This window comes from Cervus elaphus, chromosome 15 (genome assembly GCF_910594005.1).
Source record: "Cervus elaphus chromosome 15, mCerEla1.1, whole genome shotgun sequence".
Taxonomy (NCBI): domain Eukaryota; kingdom Metazoa; phylum Chordata; class Mammalia; order Artiodactyla; family Cervidae; genus Cervus; species Cervus elaphus.
Genome location: NC_057829.1, coordinates 28,847,073 through 28,869,100, shown reverse-complemented (window position 1 = coordinate 28,869,100; position 22,028 = coordinate 28,847,073). Strand labels below are relative to the sequence as shown.

Genomic DNA, 22,028 nt, shown 5'->3' with positions numbered 1-22,028 from the left:
TCACTGTATCTGATTTATTACAAAGCACCTTGAGGAAGACCTTAATTCGGCTTTCCTGGGATGAAGGACTTAAAGAAATATGACTTTTATTTAACTACTATATATAAAATAGTTACCTCTATACAAATTCAAAAATGTTGTGCTACTTTTTAAAATTCTGTGAACATAAAAAGTAACTCAGTAGTGGGTTGAGATCTGCTATATATTTTTAATACCAAGATAAAATTTTAACTGAAATTATACCAGGCACATTTGGCAGTTAGTATAAATCCAGCATTGATAAGCCACATGCCAGAAGATGTTTGCTTCCATAGCACAGGGGAGAATGAGTGAACAAGGGCCTGTATCCAAACTAATCAACTTTTGCTTTGATTTTTGTTATCTGATCGGTTTGGGCGTTTTTGATTGCCTGTGGTTAGGAACTTCTGTTAACACTGGCAGATGTGTCCTGCTATAGGCTTACCATCTGTTCTGCCTTATGAGGTTGGCCGGGGATGGGTTTTTGTCACCTCCTGTTTATCAATTGTTCTCTGATGTGCCCCTCTTAGATCGTGAGGAGGGGGTTATCTGATCAGGTGGCCTGACCTGAGCTAAGCAGGCAGGGGAGAACAGGTTGGTTTTTCCACCCACTCCTTTATCAGTTGGTGGGCAATGGCTAACTTGGGGGGCAGCCAGAATGGGACAGCCCCACTCTGTTGCTGATTAGATGGGTGGTTTCTTCTCAGGACTGCGGCCACCTCATCACGACTGAACCAGGCAGCTGCTTCTAATTCTCTCAAGTTCACCTGGAGCTGAAAGACATAAGGAAAAACAGGATATAAAGTTAGGAGCTACTTAGAGTACAGTGGCCAAGGGTGAGAAAATGTTCCAGAACTGAGCAATCTTAGTAGATGGTGTCTGGATTCTATTCACTGGGAGATAATTCTAGATAATGTCCAGAAGCAAAATAACCATAATTAAGGGAAGAGAGTTAAGTATGTTTTTTAAATATTAAAACACACACACACACACATGAAAAAAAATCATGGAAGCTCAAATAGTAAAGTATTAAGAGTGGGTTGGGGATTTCCTAGCAGTCTAGTGGTTAGGACTTTGTGCCTTCACTGTCATGGACCAGGTTCAATCCTTGGTCAGGAAACTAAGATCCTGCAAGCCATGCAGTGCAGCCACAAAAGAAAAAAAGTGGTTAACACTGAATGTAAGTTATGAATAATACTGTTTCTTTTTGTGCATAAATGATTATATAACAAAAAAGGAAATATATAAATGTTATTCTTTAAAAGGTAAGTGTTAATGATAGTCAAAAGCACAGTATCTTCCTTGCAGGAAGCAAAATAATGCAAACTGCATCCACAGTTTATTACAGAAACTGAGATAGGTTAGATATTACTGTATTGAAACCAAAGCACAGAATAGGCAGACTTTGGCAAATAGGGAACACAACACAATCTGTTAAGACCCCAGTGTTCATCGCAGCACTGTTTATAATAGCCAGGACATGGAAGCAACCTAGATGCCCATCAGCAGACGAATGGATAAGAAAGCTATGGTACATATACACAATGGAATATTACTCAGCCATTAAAAGTGGTACATTTGAATTGGTTCTAATGAGGTGGATGAAACTGGAGCCCATCATACGGAGTGAGGTAAGCCAGAAAGATAAACACCAATACAGTATACTAGCACATATATATGGAATTTAAAAAGATGGTAACGATAACCCTATATGCAGGACAGAAAAAGAGACACAGATGTATAGAACAGACTTGGACTCTGTGGGAGAAGGCGAGGGTGGGATGATCTGAGAGAATAGCATTGAAACATGTATATTATCAAGTGTGAAACAGATCGCCAGCCCAGGTTGGATGCATGAGACAAGTGCTCAGGGCTGGTGCACTGGGAAGACCCAAAGGGATAGGATTGGGAGGGGGGATCAGGATGGGGAACATGTAAATCCATGGCTGATTCATGTCAATGTATGGCAAAAACTACTACAATATTGTAAAGTAATTAGCCTCCAACTAATAAAAATAAATGAAAAAATAAATAATCCCTAAGCAAAAATAAAAAAAAAAGACTTATGAAAGAGCAAGATGAGGTTGGATAAGACAACACCTAAGTCCCTTTCAGTCAGAAGTTCCTGTGATTTTATATTATTAGTCCCCAACATCCTGACTGATTTGAGCTGTAAGATCAATTCTGAAATCAGTCATTAAATTTTATGTATTTATTGTGTGCCTATTCAGTGTAAAACATTGTTAATTTCCTGATGAAGAAAGGTAAATTGTCTCATGATTGAGGTATATATACAAGGAAGAATGGTGCTCATGTTGACATTCCTAATTTTTATGGTGAATTTGTTTATAAGATTGTAAATTCCTTAAAGGTATAAATCATATCTTACACATCTTTGTGCTGGACTAGGCAGGTGCTTAGTGAGTAACTGTGGACCAGCCAGGATGAAGCAAAGGATATGTCATAAGGAAAGCATCAGAACTTACGTCTGTCTGCCCTGGCTTCACAGTTGCATGACAAGCAATCATGAGCGTGCTGTGAGGAAAGGGCCAATGCTGGGATGCAGAGTAATGCAGTCTGTCCACCTCCAATCCCACCTCTTCCGCAATTTCTCGCCGGACAGTCTCTTCCAGACTTTCACCTATAAGTACTCAGATTAATTCAGGACAGCCCTGTAGCAGGAAGGGTGATCTAGATGCCCATTTTCGAAAGGAGCATAAAAGTGGCCTCAAAGTCAAGGAAATACTCTTGGGAAAGGCCTACATCTCTGAGTCTTTACACTAGGAATCAAACCTGGAGTTGGGTATCAAACTGCCAGTTCTTGAACCTGCTATGTTTGTTACACAGAATAAGAGTTGGAAAGACTAATGCTGTCCTCAGCTTTTTAACAAAATTCGAATGCCACATGTCAGCATTTGCCGATTTTACTGCAATGGGCTGAGAAAAAAACAGCCTGTAAATAAACATTAAATTTTAGTTAATAGAATATTAATATGTATGCTGAAATATTTAGGAGGAAGTGTATTAATGTCTGCAATCTATGCATCAGAAAATAAGATGGATTTAATGGATGGATGGAAGAATGAACAGATTTGTGATAAAATAAGCATAGTAATTACCGAATTTAGGTGGTGAGTATATGGGTGCTTACAGTATAAATCTTCTAACTATGCTTATATTTGAAAATTTGCCTATAAAATATTGGAAAATTATAGTACCAGAAGGTAGTTTTCTTGATATAATAGTAGAAAATGTGCTTGAGATTCCAAGTACTCTGGCAATAAGAATAAATACATAACTACTGAACATTCCTGGTGGTCCAGTGGTTGAGAATCCACCTGCCAATGCAGGGGACATGGGTTCAGTCCCTGGTTTGAGAAGACTCCACATGCTGCGGGGCAACTAAGTGCCACAACTACTAAGCCTGCGCTCTAGAGCCTGCAGGCTGCAACTACCGAGCCCACCCGCCCCAACTACTGAGCCCATGTGCCCTAGAGTCCTGTTCTGCAACAAGAGAAGCCACCTCAATGAGAAGCCCGTCCACCACAACTAGAGAAGGCTGTAGTACAGCAACGGAGACCCAGTGCAGCCAAAAAAATATATATATATACATATATATATTATTGATAAGCTTTCATTTCCTTCAGTGTTATCTGTATAAATTCCTTACCTATATCACAAAAACCTGCCAAGGCAGAATACATTCCCTTGGGAAAGGAACTCTGGCGGACAAGCAGGCATCGAGTTCCATCTGACACCAGAGTGATCACCACAGGTGCCACCTAGGAAAAGGGGATGGAAACTTAGACACTAGGGCTTTAGGGCCCATTAATGAAACCAAATAATGGGTAACTAAGGAAAGCCTTTTGGCTCGGATTATTGTCCTTTTGAAGCAATGCTTACCTGTGGATAATAGATGATGTTATTGGAAGGGCACACACGCTTGCTACCAGACACATTCTTCTTGGTGGGCTGCCCACTTCTGCTGCAGAACTGATGAGCATCATGCCAACGAAGAAGAGCCTGAGCCTAGGAATACAAAGATGGACTTGGTACCATTTGGAGAGAATGTGGGTTTCATCTGTAATGGTGCTGGGGCTACTAATATTTAGAGCAACTCAAAGGGACATGCCATTCCCTTTCCAGCTCACCTACTTTAAATGGTTATTAATTATTTAAACTTTAAAGGAAACTCTCTGAAAACAGTCCTCTATCATTTTAAGTATGAATTTTTAAAAAGCATATTTTAAGTATATTATGAATTATTTAAAAAATAAAGTATAATAATGAACACCCATGTACTTATGACACAGCCTAAAAAGAAAACATTTTCTATAAAATTAAATGACAACCCACTCCAGTATTCTTACCTGGAGAATTCCATGGACAGAAGAGCCTGGAGGGCTATAGTCCATGGGGTCACAAAGTTGAACACGACTGGGTGACTGAACAGTAACAAAACACCTCAATATGTACTCCCCAATAAGTTTGGAATTGTTTTTGCAAATAAAAAATGTTTAGAGATAGCTCTTTAACTTAAATGGACAATCCAATATTATATAACAACTGGATTGGGAAAAGAATTTGAGAAAGAATAGATATGTGTATGTATGTATATATATGTATATCTGAATCACTTTGTTGTACCACTGAAACTGACTCAACAGTATTAATCACCTAGGCTGTACTGTGCTATGCTGAGTCACTGCGGTCGTGTCCGTCTCTTTGCAACCCTAGGGACCGTAGCCTACCAGGCTCCTCTGTCCATGGGCTTCTCCAGGCAAGAACATTTGAGCAGGTTTCCCTGCCCTCCTCCAGGAGATCTTCCTGACCCAGGGACTGAGCCTGAGTCTCTCATGTCTCCTGCATCGGCCCCTGGGTTCTTTACCACTAGTGCCACCTGGGAAACCCAATTAAATGGACAGTCAAAAGCCATTTCAGCAAGTGAAACCCAAAGGTGGAGAATAAGTCATTAGGGCAATGTAGAGTAACTTCTCACCATGTATATGTCATGCTGTGGGTCATTAAAAGTGTTTATAAGGCCTATAGATCATAGTGCCATAGATCTATACACCCTTAGGAGAAAATGGTACTGACAAAAACAGGGTAAAAGAAGAAGAAACACAGTCTATGATCTGCAAAAAAGAAATAAAATCTTTCCCATATACACTACTTCACTAAATTTCCTACAGAACCAAGAAATCAATCTACCGTGGACAGCAAGGAGGCATCCTTCACATTCAGCTCAAAGAGAGCCTTTGTCAGCTTAATGAACGACCCTTGGAGGGCTGTCTCCACTTCAGCTTTCTGTAAGGAAGCTAAAATATTAGAAAAGAGAATGAAATGAAACAAATGTCAGACTTTACCTCGGGGACTCTCTCTAGTATATCTTGTTAGAAGAGTGTTTCCCAAACTCACCTAATAAGACTCAATTAGGAAGAATAAAAAAATATTCAAGTTCTCAAGCCCCTACCTGGAGATTCTGAATGGCAGATGAGTGAGGCCCAGAAATCTCTCTCTTTTTTTTTTAACAATCACCAGGAGATTCTTATATTCGGGCAGATTTGGGAAACATTAGAACATAGTGTTTCCCAAGATCCTCTTCGGGGCAATAAGGACATTTGCACTAGCCACACACTATCCCTGGAAAAAAGATGAAATGGGACCTTTGAGCCCCCTATCTAAACCTCATTCCAGCATCATTGTATTCACAGCTGATACCCTGAAACAGAGACGGAAGGCTTGATAAGGGCCACAAGCTCTAGCAGACCAGTTTCCAAATGCAAGTCTGAAGACCCAGAGCTACTCCAGGGTAATGTGTTTATTTACCTGCATTGATAAGAGAAATAAGAATAATGTCATGAATTTTAAAACATTTCTTTCTTCTTCTTAAGATATATAAAATACATGAAGGTACAGAGAATAATATAATAAACATCTGTGTACCACCATGTAGTTGAGAAAGCATTAAAAAATGTCCTTTATTTTATGTAATGATGATAGTACTACCATTACTACTACTAAGTCTCTTCAGTCGTGTCCGACTCTGTGCGACCCCATAGAAGGCAGCCCGCCAGGCTCCCACGTCCCTGGGATTCTCCAGGCAAGAACTCGGGAGCAGATTGCCATTTCCTCCTCCAATGCATGAAAGTGAAAAGCGAAAGTGAAGTCTCTCAGTCCTGTCGGACTCTTCACGACTCCATGAACTGTAGCCTATCAGGCTCCTCCGTCCATGGGATTTTCCAGGCAAGAGTACTGGAGTGGGTTGCCATTTCCTTCTCCAAATGATGATAGTAGATGGTAGTATTTTTTAGTGTTCTTACTTAAGAAATGTTTATGATTGGATGGCTTCACCAACTCAGTGGACATGAGTTTGAGCAAACTCTGGGATATAGTGAAGAACAGGGAAGCCTGGCGTGTTGCAGTTGTAGGGGAGTTGCAGAGTAAGATACAACTTAGCAACTAAACAACAACAACAACTTAAAAACTGAAATTGTTTTGTATTCTTAACATGTTCTTTGAAATTTTATTATGTGGAGTCCCAAAGCCTAAGAACCACAGGGAAGTGTCCATCAAGAATAATGTTATGTACCATTTATGGAAGAAGAGCTATTTAGACCTAGATCCAGAGCAAACCATGCTTCTTGCTGTTCTGAGCATCCAATTAGCACGGAATCTTCTAGTATTTGTGAGTCTTGTCCAAACTTACCCAGGAGCCTTTCCAACTCTAAGAAATACAAAAGGAGAAAGGGGGAAAAAAAAACACAGGGTTTTAATTAAACCACCAGAGCCATACTAGACTTATTAGAAACCATCTACTTCAACTTGAAGTAGGCACACCTGGCTCCCAGTCACTGCCCTGCATGCTAATTAGCTGTGTAATTTTGACCTAATCACTTAACCTCTGTTGGCCTCCATCAGCAATCTGAAGAGTTTAAAGGAATTCTTTCTGTGTAATCCTGTATTACTCTATGATTATATCATGAAAGGGGCATATCCCCTAGTTTTAAAGACACATCATAGTTAACTTACTAAAGCACTGAAAAAAAAAAAAGAAAAGTGTCATACTTAAAATGGTAGACCAAATCAGTTCTACAATTTCATCTCCAGATTATGCTGCTTTTATGGGCCAGGGTAGACTCCTCATCTGAGATCCTGGTCTGTAAAGGCAAGTGCTGTATTGGGAGAAAATCTGTTCTGTGCATGAAGGATTCATATTTATTTGTTCATAATACAAGATTACATTGCTAATCTCTAAATAATGTTTAGTGCCTTCTGATAAACATCCTTATATACTTAGGTATTGCCAGAAACTATCAAAGTATTCCAACATATGCAGTGCATAATCTGGCCCTGGCAATGTATTTAGAAGTTGGCATATAGTGACCCAGGGGCTTCCCAGGTGGCACAAGTGGTAAAGAGTGCAGGAAATGCGGGTTTGATCTCTGGATCAGGAAGGTCCCGTGGAGAAGGAAGCAGCAATCCACTCCAGTATTCTTGCCTGGAAAATCCCATGGACAGAGGAACCTGGTGAGCTACAGTCCATGGGGTTGCAAAAGAGTTGGCCAAAACTCAGCGACTAAACAACAACATATAGTGACATCATGTAAAACTTGAAAGGTAGCATCTTGAATGCCAATTCCCAATGACTTAGATATCTCTGGTTATATACCTTAAAAGCAAATTATATGTATTTATTAATATATTAATAAGTATACAATATGTAATTATATGTAAAATTATATATATTTATATAAAACTTATTATATCTCAAAGCAAATTAATTTTAATTAGCTTTGACCCTTCTAAGGAGAAATTAAGTCATGATGCAAATCTTAAACAGTTTGTGCACACATGCTGAGTCTCTTCAGTCATGTCTGACTCTTTGTGACCCTATGGACTGTAGCCCACGAGGCTCCTCTGTCCATGGGAATCTCCAGGCAAGAATACCAGAGTGGGTTGCCATGCCCTCCTCCAGGGGATCTTCCTGACCCAGGGATTGAACCTGGATATCCTACATAGGTAGGCAGGTTCTTTACCATGGAGCAGCCCAGGAGGCCCATATCATTGCCAAAAAATATCCAACTGGGCAATTCAGTTTATATACTAAATAATTGATTGGCCAAAGCATTTGGGAAAAATCTGGACTCTAAAGTTGGAGGATTCTCCTCAGAGATTTAACATGGACTGCATTCTGGTCAGTGGCCACAGGCTGGTCTACTTTGCTGGTCTACTTTGGGCTTACCTAATAGGCTATGCTGGGGGGCCACATACTGATGTTCTGATTTCTGAAGCAAAGGAGCCAAGTTGTGAAAGAGATAAAATGCTCCTGTCTGCTGGGCTTTTTTACATGCATCATCATCTTCTTTCAGTTCAAATAAATACCTGTATTTTGGAAATAATCAAACCATTAGAAAACCACACCTAGTTTCCTGTACAATGTTCATCTTTGAGAACTATGTCCCTGCATTGCTCTCCTACCACAGTTATTTCTTTTTATTTATTTACATCCTAAGTTGCTTTAAAAAAGGATATGACTCTGGGAGATCATTCCCTCCTTTGTCCTGTATACCTTGCCCATACTTCTGTGACTGCACTTACATGGTTCTATTTGTTACTCTATCTGTCTCCTCTAAGATTGCAATCTTCTTAAGGGCAGGCAGGGTCTGTTTTAGTTATGTATCTCGAGTAATTAGCATGTTGAATGGCTCAATTCAATAAATGTTTATGACTTGAACTTCAACAGTAATAAATATTTACTGAATTGAACCTCAAGGTACTCTGCCAATATTATGTTGTGAGGCAAGAATTTACATGCAGTGAAGTGAAAGTAAAACAAGTACAGTGATAAAACATCAACCACAGAGTACTGGAGATGGGAGCAGACTTTATTATTGCGGACAAGGAGCAAACATATACCTTCAGAAACCCCTTTTAACCTAGGGATGATAAAGTAAAAATTTTACCTTAAATGCAGTCTTATTTCAAGCATCTATTCTCCCAAGTGGATGCCATTAGGTCCTTATCTCTACTAAAGGGACCACTGATGAAAGTGAAGCCATATTTGACATTTATTTAATAAGTGTAATATTTTCAGTAGCCAGAATTAAACTGTAGAAAAAAGAGCATCCTATAATTAGCTTCTCAAAAAAAAAAAAAAAAAGAAAACGAATGGAGCAAGTTCTCTACCTTCATTAAATATGGCCTGAGCCTATCCTTTCAAGAGCCTCAGGAATCAGGGCAAGGTCTGTGTGATTTGGGGAGGGCTGAATGTGGACTCCCCTTTTGTTTTGTTTCAGTTTTTTTGGCTGTGCCATATGGCTTGCAGGATGTCAGTTCCCCGGCCAGGGATTGAACCTGGGCCACAGCAGCATAAGGCCATGATCCTAACCACTTAAGCCACCAGGGAACTCCCAGCATAATGATTTTGACTGTTGAAATCCTTAAAACAGACTCTCACGTATACAGTACTTTTTGTCCCTTAAAGTGGGAAATACAGTTCACAGATATTTTCTGTAGAATCTGGGAGCTTTAGTAATACCAGTAGCATTAGCTCCACATGAAACTACAAAGCAAAATGATAAGCATGTCCCAGTGGTATCTTTAGAAACCTATTTTTGACTGTACAATAAAAGCGATTGCAATGAGCTCTTTGTAAACAGAAGACAAAAGGAACCTGAGATTTTAATACTCAAGATATTTTTATAGTTATTGTGAGTGACTGTAATCTCCTGGGACAAAGACTGAGTGTATATCAAAGGAGAGACAGGTGCCACTCGGATGTTACCAAATATTAACATAGACAACAGAACATACACTGGTGCCTTTGTAAAAAAGCAGTAAGAGTTGTACAACCTGTGCTTTGCCCTAATGACCATAAAAAGCAAAACATCTACAAAAATAACCAGGTTAAGATCTTAAACCCAGGGCCTTGCTGCAACTGGGACTGAGATCCAAAATCTTATATTCTTCTTGATTGGAACACATTTTTTAGAAATGCATTTTCTTGTTGTACACCTGAAACATTGTAAATTAACTATATTTCAATAAAAAATAAGCTATAAGGATATATTGTACAGCACGGGGAATATAGCCAACACTTTATAATAACTTTAAATGGAATATAACCTATAAAAATTTTGAATTGTTGTGTTATACACCTGAAACATATTATAAATCAACTATGCCTCAATAATCAGTCACTTAAAAATGCATTTTCTCCTTTTAAATATAATAGTATGGAAACCACAACACACTAAGATTAACAGACTTCAACTCTTGTTTTCTTGTTATAAAAGTTGAAAAATAGTCATTCTACTGAAATTAGAATATGCAGTACCAATTTTTTTTAAAAAGGGAAATCATTGAGAATCTCACGACTCAGAGATGATCACTGTTTATCCCTTGGAGTTCTCCAAACTATGTATTAATATTATCCATTTATACATATACAATAAATTGTACAATAAATAGTTTGAGACTCCATCTACTAATTTGTAGCCTTTTTTTCTTTCTTTTTTTTGTAGCCTTTTTTTCTTAAACATTAACATTTTCACACCATATTCTTCACTGACAGAATTTTATTTCTCTTATGATTTTTATTCATTTTCAATATATTTAATCACCTTAACACTCATTTTCTTAGACTATTCGGTAATTCTGTTATTGTTCTCAGGGTCTCAGCCTGAGAACTGTAAATAACTCAAATGTTAATATCTAAAACAAGTATTGCAATTTGTTTTCTCACTCTTGCTCGTATAAGATTGTACATGTTTGTGTGCTTTTAAATTTTGGACTGGGCACTCATGTATGGGAGAGCTTTCAACATGTAAAGCTCTGGTTGTGAGTGTATCCCTCTAGAGGGGTTTTACACTTGCTTCTGCAGGTCTACAAATGCTACTTAAATTCTTTTCACAGGTTGGGAAATCGGAATTACACCACAAAGATGGTGCAAATTTATACCCCAAAATTGTATGACAGCAGGCTAGTGATTTCAAATTCACAGGTTTTACATTTGCTCAGATTGATGACAAAGAAGTCCTTTTTCATCTTCCTGTACTGGTATCGATACTTTTTTTCCAGACTGCCTTTCACTGAGGTTTATTCTTGGGGGAAGGAGTTTGGGAAGCACAGTATGCAGGGAATGGAGTTACCTACCTTATTTTCAGCAACATTAATGAACTATTATTCAATATAGTTTTAATTCCATCATAAGGGCTGTATCATAATTTAATTTCTCCATTACTGTTTATTCATCCATTCAACAATATTTCAGTGCCTACTATGTGCCATATAGTAGGGTTCTATGCATGAGAGGTACCATAGTGGAAAAGACTATATTATTACCTTAAAAAAAGAACTTATAAAAAAAAAAAAAAAAAAAGAACTTATATTTAAGTATGTCAGACACTTTAGCTATTATTGGAAATTTAGTTTAGAAATTCTCTAATTATAAATAATTTGCATTGAACATCTTTACATGTAAATCTTAATCATACATCCTTAAGCCCCAATGTAGAATTTTGAGATATTTACATTTTATAATTTTAACGGACCAAAGATAGAAAAGTCAGAGCTCAGTTTGGTCAAAACTCACCGTGTCTTAGTAACATAGGTTGACAGCAGCCTATAGCCCCCAAAAAATTTTCTCCTGCAAGCAGTTCCACAATACAGGGACATTGTCAGTTCCTTAGGAGAAAAAGGAATTAAAAGGAAAAAAAAGAATATGCAATTTGAAGTAATGAATCACTAAGAGGGTTATACTTTAAGCCAGAATAGGATCACTATTTAATATTAAGGAAAGATAAACTGAATAGAAGTCGTGATCTGGCTTCTAAATTACATCCCCACTGCTAACTAGCTGTGGGACATCAACTTTTCAGGGTGTGTGTGCTCAGTTGTTCAGTGATGTCTGACTCTTTGAGACCCCATGGACCGTAGCCTGCTAAGCTCCTCTCTCCATGGAAGTTCCCCGGCAAGAATACTGAAATGGGTTGCCATTTCCTACTCCAGGGGATCTTCCTGACCCAGGAATCAAACCCGAGTCTCCTGCATCTCCCACATTGGCAGGTGGATTCTTTACCACCGCACCACCTGGAAAGTCCCAACTTTTCAGTACCTCTTTCCTATCTACAAAATTAAAACCTGTTCTGCCTGGCTAATAGGTTGTGAGAAACAGATAACTGTCCACTAAAAGCCTTGTGGTCCTCCTTCCATATTGCGGAACTCTTGCTGGGTGGTAGTTGCCAAGCCAGGCCTATATTTTCCTCCTCCTCTGTTTCTTTGATGGGACTAAAACTAGGTCTAAACTGTATAATGTTACTGAAAGTGATGTGTATCTCTTCTAGGCTGGCACAATAAAGTATGAGTTGGCCTTCTCCATCCTTTCCCCATGTGCCTGGATGACTTCAAAATGACAGAGCCATTAGATGGAGGAGCCTGGATCCCTGAATCACTACGTGGAGAAAAGCCATCCACCAACCAAAGACTCCCCAGAGTCTCCTGTCATATTAAGCCACTGAAATTCTGAAGCTGGTTATAGCAGGTAGCATCACAACTAATAGACCTAGTAAGGCTAGGATTGTCTCCAGACTAATGTAGCCAAATTTCTCAGAATATTTGAAAAACAAAGTCCATTTGAAAATGAAGAAGAATCTTGTAGATAAGAAAAATATAAAATCACAAGCATTAGGAAAATATTTCAAAGGGCAGCTGTGCAAACCCACATAGATCTAAGATATTTCCTATTTTTTAGTCTTTTTGTGAGATGGAAAAATAACTCTGTATCTTAAGAATCTATTCTGCAAAAAGGGACATCTTTTTTTTTTTTTTTTTAGGGACATCTTTTAAATTGTGCATCAGTAAGCTTTTTATTCTCCATGAAAACTACAGTTCACATTAGCAATAAAAAAAGTCAAAGGAGAAATAAGAAAATCAGTATAGTTAAATAACCAAACACCTTTTATTTATTTATTTATTTATTTTTAAATTTATCCAAACACCCTTTTAACTGTGCCCAAGGGAAGCAAGTTTTGACACTAAATCACCGAGGAATGTCTAAAATTTAGGCCTACTTCTCAGTTGCATAATTATGAATCACTGATGACTAATCCTTGGATAGCTTTGCCTATAATCTATATCCTAGCCAAGGGTAAAATATATTTAGTAAGCAACATTCAACAAAATATTTATTGAGTACTGACTTTATGCAAGCTTTCTGAGGGGACACAATAATGTACAGGATAAAAATCCTGCCCTCAAGGGACTCTTGCAGGAGAGAGAAAGCAAATATATAGCTTTCACAGAAGGCAGAATGTGATATGTGGATTACAAAGTATTCCAGGAGAATATTAAAAGTATAGTCTCTATTTTAATAACCCAAAGACTGATGTGATATCCTGGAGGAAATGAATTTAAAGTTAATATTTCTATCTCATGTACAACTCTGAAAATGTTATTGATATGATATTTTTAGAGGGAAATTTTGAAATATCTATCAAATGGTGAAAGTAAGCACCCTTCCCCTAGCAATTCCACTTTTAAGAATTTATCCTAGGAAGAAAAGGATACATATAAGATGTTAATTGAAAATTATGATAAAATGGAATAACACAGCTGTAAAAACAAACAGATAAGAAGATAACAGTATGAAAAAATATATGTAGTAACAGAGAAAGATATTCAGAATATATTATTAAGAAAAGCAAAGAGTAGTTGGTTGGTTTGGCATTATCTAATTAATTTGTAAAGAAAAGGATATATACAAAAAAACCCAGGATATATACATATATAGGTCAGTAGAATTAATTAGATATGTATTTTTTTAATTTTAAAAATGACTAGAAATCCACATGTCAAGCTATTAATGGTGACTAGTTTGAGAGAGTGATATGGAGATAGGGATTAAAAAGGGTACTCATAATTTTTACTTTTTACATTTCTGCACTTAAAAGGGTTTTTTAACCATGTGTTCATATTTCTTGTACATTCCCAGGACTAACTTCACTGTGAAGTTTTCTACAGGCCACTGTTCCCAGTAGCACTCCATCACATTCCCTGAGAGTCATGGGGAATTTCTTCGGTGAGTTCTTTGAATTCCTTTGGTGATACTGTAAGAGCTGTTTGTAGTTATGACTACCAGCTAATCTGTGTGGCCCACTGTGCTTTGCTGCCTGATGTTTTGCCTAAATGTAATGCTCACTAAATTAACCTTAGCCAACTGTGGATTTACACGGCCTGCTTACTCATAAGTTAATGATCTCAGAGCTGGTAAAAGACAGTAAAGTTCCTCATGTAGTTTTAAGAAAGAATTGATAATCAAGAGGAAGACATAATTTAACTGAGAATTGTACCTTCATTGGTATAGTCATAAATCTAGTAAAGATTAAGTCTAATACCTTTTCTAAATGGCTCCCTTTTATACATATAAAAAGCAGTGTAGGCTATTTAAGCAGAGAAAATTATTTCCTTTAAATTCAACTTTAATTGTATTTTCCTCTTTCAAATATATAATTTAAATTAGCAAATTAATACAACTACATTACAGGACATACAGAAAACAGAATTGTGAGAGCACCCATATTATCACCACATTAATATAATTTATATACTAGTCTTTTGCACATATGACCTTTACATATTTGTAATCAGTAAACAGTTTTTCAATTTGCTTTCATGAAACATGTCATAAGCAGTTTTCCATCTTTTTGTGTAAATTTTATCTACTTTTTTTGGCTGCATAGTATTACATCAAGCAGACTTCCATCCTTACTTGCTAAATAGTCCCCTAATTTTAGACATTTAGGTGGCTCTGATTTGAAATTACCAGAAATAAAAGACTACTAAATACCTCTGTGCTGATATTTTCTGAATACCTCTTTAAGGCAAGGTCCCCAGCATAGAACTACTGGGCCAAAATTTGTTTTAAAATCATATGGTTCTTTCTACATTGCTACACTTACGAAGTTTGATAGTATCTGGTTAAAAAAAAATTATATTTCTTTGATTACTATTGAGATTCAAAGTGTTTTCAGATTCAATAATACTAGCTCCCCTTTTGTAAAGTGTCAGTTTGATTTCCTGTGCTTAGTTATTTATTGTGCCTTTATTCTACTTTTGCCCATTCTAATTTTTAAAATATTACAGGATATTTACAGCATTTTCCACAATATGATCACTGAAATGCATTGTAGGAACCACTGGTATACTGCTTTTCTCTGGGAAATTGTCATTCAGACTGAACCTCAGCACACACAAAAAAGACTCTTAACAGTCAAGAGGCTATGTGAGATTACTTTTTGGATAAAAATAGAATTTCTGATGGCCCTGTATTATTTATACATCTAATGCAGGAAAAATTTTGCTACTGCTTTTCTGAAATGGTTTGTGATTTCCACTTTTGGGGTCTTTGGTTTGATGTATTCTTCAAAATGTATTCACCCAAGGGCTCACGCTTGGTAAACATACTGGTCTACAGCTAGAAAACATGCTGCATATGAAACATGTCCAGTTGCTCAATTGCCCCGTTAGGAACAGGATAGTTGTTTTTGTTTGAATTGGCAACTATTATTATACTTTATGCCAAATCACTGCACTGGAGATAAAAATGCACTATTCACAAAATTAGGCTTAGAAGAAAATATTAGCACCCTTATTTTACTTTAGATGACAAGCTCAGGCCTGCCTTCTGTTTTGTTTACAGTGCAAATGCATGTCTCCTCCAAAGCAAGAAAGGGACAGGGAAGTAAGACTTGGACTGGAGAGACTCAAAACTTTTTTCCTGGCTCTCCCACTGACTGAATTTCTGACCTGGAGTTGTTACCTAACGTGATGGGGAGCTTGGTTTCTGTCTCATCTTTCACAGGGGAAGGAAAGGGAGAAAAGAGACCTAAAGTGTATTATTACTATGTCAGATTTTGACATACCTAATTCTCAGCTCTAATAGACTATAAAATCCTTAAGGGCTGGGATTGCATCTTCCTATCTACAGCATCTAGCACAGTCCCTATCACAGAAAAAAACACAATATACTGAATGAAAAAATGAATTTATTCCACTTTATAAGAAAGGAAGATAAAACTGAGAGGTTAACCAATCTGAGATACAATCTAGAGAGCAATAGATGAAAACTCAGGGCTATCTGGCTCCAAAGGTCATGTTTTGTAGAGAAATACAGGAGGAAGCACCTTCTAACATTCATGGGCTATTTAAGTTTTTAAAAAGTATAATTTTTTAAAAGTATTTTTAAAAGTAACTTTTAAAAAAGACTGATACAGATGAAAGTTAATATTATTTTGACTAAAAACTATTAAATAATGATGAGGCAAGGCCCTTAAGTGGAACAATTTCTCTGAACCTCCTGTAATAAAGGATTCATATATGCTTCTCATCCTGTTCATCTTAACAGAAGAAAGATTCATTTAGAAAGCACTATAGCAGGAGAAAAAAGTCCACCTCTAGTCTCTGTGATTACTTCTACTAAGAAGAGGCCAGGTTCAGTAGTGTTTGAGAGAGTCTTTTTCAGGGAGTCTGACTTTTGATGATTGTGGACCTCAGTGGGATGGGAAACATGCAGAACTGAGGAGCCACTGGGAAACACACTTCAAGCTCTCAGTGACCAGCTATGTGGTTGGCTTTCTAAAAAATAAATTGTTCCTCCCTTAATTCAAAATAATTCAGACAACGCAGAGATGTTAACAAATTCCATTTTTAAACGACTCTCAAAAAAAAGTATCAGAAAATTATTAGCTGGAGTTAATCTGATAGCTCCAATAATTTATGATGCATAACTGTGGTTTCTGCAAGAAGGAAGAGAGTTGACAGAGAGCTTTTTTCAAGTTCTGGTTCTGTCTCTTCATAAAATCTTTCTTCCGCTTAGAATCTGAATATGTTTCTCTTCCACTGTACTTACTCTGAATTCTTTTAGGGGTGCCTTCCTAGGCCTCAAGAATCCGTACAACCAGGGAACTCCAAGTCTTCCTGGGAAGTTGAACTCTTTCCTCAAAGAATGATTGCTGCCTTTGACACACTTCCCAGAATGCTCCTTGAGATGTACTCTGGGAAATGTAGTTCAATCCTCATGCCTGCTTGCTAAGCTCTCCAAAGTTAACCATGATTGTCAAAAGCATGCTTCTGCCACACTTCCCAGAATCCTCAGAGATGCATTCTGGGAATTGTAGTTCAATCCCCAGGCATGCTGCTATGCCCCCAAACTACATAGTCAACCATGTGGTCAAAAGCATGATCGTCTAAGATCTAAATTCATTACCAGGAGGACTACTCTGGTAGTTCTAGCATTAGATCCATGAATGTGGAAGTGTTAGTCACTCAGTCCAACTCTTTGTGACCCCATGAACTGTAGCCTGCCAGGCTCCTCTATCCATGGAATTCTCCAGGCAAGAATACTGGAGTGGGTAGCCATTCCCTTCTCCAGGTGATCTTCCCAACCCATTGTAGGAAGATTCTTTACTCTCTGAACCACCAGGGAAGCCCATTAGATCCATTTTTCAATAAAAAATATAGTATTTACACCCGTCCTTCTACATAGAACAGGGCTTTCCTGGTGACTCAGATGGTAAATGAAAATTTCTGTCTCTGTGTAACTTACATTCTAGAGAAAGAAACAAATAATTAAATACATAGTGTATCAAGTAGTTATAAATGTCAGGGAGAAAAATAAAGCAAGAGAAGAGGACAGAGGATTTTGCTATTTTATATATCTGCCTCATTGTTAAGGTGTCATTTGAGCAAAGACCCTGAAGGAGCTGAGGAAGGAAGCCAAGTGAATATTTATGGGAAGAGAGTTGTAGACAGAAAAAAATGATCAGATGCCAAGACACTAGTGGGGAAGTGTGCCTGGCAGCTTTGAGGGAAGTCTAGGACAAACCATGGTGGTCAGAGATGAGATTAAAGAGTAGCCAAGCACCAGATCACGTAGCACTTTATAAGCCTTACAGTTCTTATAGAACTATTGTAATGCCTTTGGCTTTTACTCTGAAAGGATGGGATGTTACAGAAGAGTTTGAACAGGAGAGTGAGATGATTTGACTTACATATTTAAAAAATCACTCTATGTGTGATTAGACTGTAGGGGATAATAAAAGTTATTAAATCTTGAATGTCATTGTTAATATGTACCTAGGTTACCTGGGAAAGAAGAGTAGTGATTCCAGTTAGTTGACCAATTATTTCTTTTGGACCTTACTATTAGCACATAAACCTAAGCTTCTTATCAGATTGATTCATTAGCCCTAAGGAAGGCACAGAAAATTTGAGGGAAACAAGATACAAAGTCAGTGAATTCCAAAGGAGTGAGGAAGCATGCTTAGAGAAAGTTAGGGCTCTGATAACTTTTTAAAATCAAAAACTATATTTTTTAGCAATTAAGTGTTAAGTGCTATAATAAAAAATAGTGCCATGGTCTAAACGTTTCCATTCCCCAACCCCCTGATGAAATCCTGATGCCCAATGTTAAACTTTTATGTGAGGCCTTTGGGCAGTGATTAAGTCATGTGGATTGAGCCATTATGCTCAAAGACATAGATGCTCTCATATAACAGGCTTGAGAAAGCTTCCTTGCTCCTTTTACCACAAGACACAGCAAGTAATCAGCAATTCACAAAAGGGTCTTACATGAACCTGACCACGCTAGCACCCTGATCTTAAAACCACAGCTCTAGCTCCAAAACTGAGAGAAATAAGTTTCTCATTTTTTTGCAAGCCTCCCAGTCTGTGGTATTCTGTTATAGCAGCCAAAACAGACTAAGACAAATAGCTAACATTAATTAAGTGTTTACTGTATTCAAGGCACTATGCAAAGTGTTTTACATATTTATCATTAATCCTTGCATCCTAAATGATATACATTATTATTTGCACTTTATAGATGAGAAAACAGAGGCTTAGAAAAGTTAAATACCTTGTCCATATTTATACAGCTAATCAGTAGAAGGGCTGGATTTTAACCCAAGCCTATCTGACTCTAGACAGACCTTGTGCCTTTGACTATCATAATGTACTATAGTCCTCGGTTATGTCTGACTGGGTATGGGGAAGGGAAACTCAATAAAAATATTGGAAAACATTGGAATGATGGAAATAATCTCATGTTCATAGATTGGAAGACTTAATTTTGTTGAGATGGCAATATTCCTCTAACTGATCTACAGATCAATTAGATCTCTATCCATACAGATCCATATCTGTATGGATCCATAGTGCATCCATATCAGATCACAGGTAGTTTGCTTCCACAAGCAACAAAATAAAAAGTAGGACTTCACCAAAATTTAAACACCTTTGTGCTGCAAACACCAAGTACTTGACAAGTACCACCAAGAACTTGACAAGAACACCCACAGCATAGGGAAAAACTGTATTGCCAGTCATACATTTAATAAGTCACTTGTATCCAAAAAATGTAAAGAACACTTACAACTCCATAATAAAAAGATGACTAACTGAATTTTAAAACGATCAAAGGATATGCGTAGATATTACTCTAAAGAAGATACAAAAATGACTAATACAGACATGAAAAGATGCTGAACATCATTAGCCATCAGTTCAGTTCAGTTCGGTCACTCAGTCGCGTCTGACTCTTTGCGACCCCATGAATCGCAGCACGCCAGGCCTCCCTGTCCATCACCAACTCCCATGAATGCCATCAGGGATGTACAAATCAAAATCACAATGAGATATCACTTCATACCCACGAGGGAGGCCACATCAAAAGGGCAGATAATGACAAGGAGTGGTGAGGATGTGGAGAAAATGGAATCCTTATAAACTGTTTACAGGATCGTAAGTGGTGTAGCTGCTTTGGCAAACAGTTTGGCTTTTCCTCAAAAAGTTAAACACAGAGTTACCAAATGACCCAGCAGTTCCACTCCTGGGTATATACTCAAAACAATTAAAAACATATGTCCACACAAAAACTTGTACACCAACTTTGATAGCTATATCATTCAAAATAGCTCCACAGTAGAAATAATCCAAATGTCCATCACTATGAAGGGAAAAACAAAATTCAGTATATCCATAAACAGTATTTTATTTGGCAGTACAAAGAAATGAAGTACCGATACATACTAAAACATGGATGAAGCATTAAGCATGCTAAGTGACTCTACTCACAAAAAATCACAAATTGCCTTTATATAAAATGTTTAGAATAGGCAAATCGATATAGGTAGAAAGTAGTTTAGAGGTTTCCTATGGATAGGGATCGGGGAAGTGTTGGAGAAGAACGTGGAGTGACTACTGGTTGAAACAATTTTGTTGTTGTTGTTGTTTTGGAGTGATAAAATGTTGTAAAATTGATTGTGGTGATGGTTGCACAATTCTGTGAACCTACTAAAGATTGAATTGCACTACTGAATTGCACACTTTAAATGGGTAAGTTATATGTCATTTGAGTTATAGCTCAATAAAACTGTTAAAATATTCAGCAAATCATTAATTATGTTTAACAATTATAGTACATGTTTAGTGGATACAACAAATATGATGTAAGTAGCTAGAATCCTCATAGTTTTTTTAGGTCATAAGGTAAAATTTATCTCTCCTAGGGTGTGCTTAAGTTCAAAGTAATGGCTTCATTTGATCATGTAATAATTTAATACCGTATACTCTTATAAGGGCACAAATTGAGCCTCAAGTCATTGAATCCTAGTCTAGCTTATGCTGGATAGTAACAATGTATTTTATACATATGCTTATTAATTCATTGAACATAGTCTTATTGAAAACCTATTATGTGCCAAACATGATGCTAGAATTGGGACCACAATGGTGAATAATTTGTTGTCTCTGCCAGCAAAAATTAATTACTCTTGTACATGTGTGTATATGGTACAAGTGATACGTAATGTGTGTGAGCATGTAAGTATGTGAGACAAAAGCCCAGTTACTCAGTGTTTGACCAGTTACAGGAGTGGACATTAGGATGCAGGGACACTTGAGCAAACTTGGAGAGAAACTGCAAGTTCATTCTGTAAGTAGGCTTACAGTTGGATGTTGTCTCACTTCATGTAAGACAAGAAATAGATCTTAGCAAGCAGGTTTCATGAGGGCCCCTTAAATATTAAGCTACTGGCAAAGGGCCCTGTGTGTCTGCATGGCCAATGGTGCCATAAACACTGGAAGGTCTTTATGCTTCTTTTCAAGGGCAAAGTACAATAGGTTTCCTTCTCTTCCACCTCCCCAAATATGAAGTAATGTTTAACACAGAGCAGGGAAAAAAAAACAAGACTTGTCTCCACTGGGAGACAAGATGAAATAGGACAATTAGGGTATACTAAAGTAAAAATTAATTGGAATACATGACTTTGTTATTATAATGCAGCCACTAGACTGACTTTGGGTTTCTATTTCATGTTAATTGAGCTGTTACTCTCTTTGCTTTAATTCTTCCATTTTAAATTTAAAAAAATTTTTACAACTACCTCTGGGCCATTTTATTGAAGTCACTAGAAATTCTATCAGAAAGTTGGCAAAGTTAAAAAAGAAAAAAGTTTCATATTAATTAAAAGGTCTGGCAAATCTTCCAATAATTGGTTATCATTGTAGTTAACTTTCACTTCTGTATTGTCTTGTATAGTATTATCTTTACCCCAATATCCAAAGGGGTTCTGAGTATTAGACAAAGTGTATACTCTGTGTGGCTGTGTTCCCAAGTAAGTATAATTTTTCTGTGATTATTTCATTTCTCGGTTATAGATATCCCTAAATATCTAATATTTTATAGCATGAGAGATATCCAAATAGATAGTCATTAAATTTTCAGTGTTGGATGAGAAGGATTTGGAGGTTTCTCCTGATTTACAGTATCTGTATGCTCTGTATTCCTATATCACAGTGGAAGCTTAAGAAGTAGTTGTTATCAGCCACCTATTGTCAAAATAATACTTCATAGCAAGTAACCTTGAAATCACAATATTACTCATGTACTTGGAGTGATTGGCTAGGTGCTTCTGCAGATGCTGGTCAGGCTTGTTTATGTGTTTAGGGGT

General features: G+C 37.2%; 1 protein-coding gene across 4 annotated transcripts; it reads right to left on the bottom strand.

The window, feature by feature from the left end:
• Positions 1-17,042, bottom strand: NUDT13 (nudix hydrolase 13). 4 transcript variants are annotated; one of them, XM_043926740.1, is made up of 10 exons: positions 16,928-17,016; positions 11,615-11,706; positions 8,985-9,129; positions 8,264-8,403; positions 6,611-6,745; positions 5,230-5,336; positions 3,922-4,047; positions 3,689-3,800; positions 2,505-2,659; positions 1-791 (listed from the first exon to the last, which is right to left on the bottom strand). In XM_043926740.1, the coding sequence occupies exons 3-10, from the start codon at positions 9,008-9,010 to the stop codon at positions 591-593; spliced, it is 1,002 nt and encodes a 333-aa protein (XP_043782675.1). In that variant the 5' UTR covers positions 9,011-9,129; positions 11,615-11,706; positions 16,928-17,016; the 3' UTR covers positions 1-590. The 4 variants fall into 4 exon arrangements, with proteins under 4 accessions (XP_043782675.1, XP_043782674.1, XP_043782676.1 ...); XM_043926739.1 differs by lacking the exon at positions 8,985-9,129 and having other exon boundaries at positions 16,928-17,042; XM_043926741.1 differs by lacking the exon at positions 8,985-9,129 and having other exon boundaries at positions 6,728-6,745; positions 16,928-17,042.
• Between the last annotated feature and the right edge of the window lie 4,986 nt (positions 17,043-22,028).

What these genes read in the sequence shown, in the direction of transcription:
- NUDT13 (XM_043926739.1), bottom strand. Translation starts at nt 11,697, where the DNA reads ATGTCCCTGTATTGTGGAACTGCTTGCAGGAGAAAATTTTTTGGGGGC. An exon ending in ACCTATGTTACTAAGACACG is followed by an intron (nt 8,404 to 11,614) that starts GTGAGTTTTGAC and finishes TCCAAAATACAG; the next exon opens with GTATTTATTTGAACTGAAAG. An exon ending in ATGCCTCCTTGCTGTCCACG is followed by an intron (nt 4,048 to 5,229) that starts GTAGATTGATTT and finishes TTGTATTCCTAG; the next exon opens with GCTCAGGCTCTTCTTCGTTG.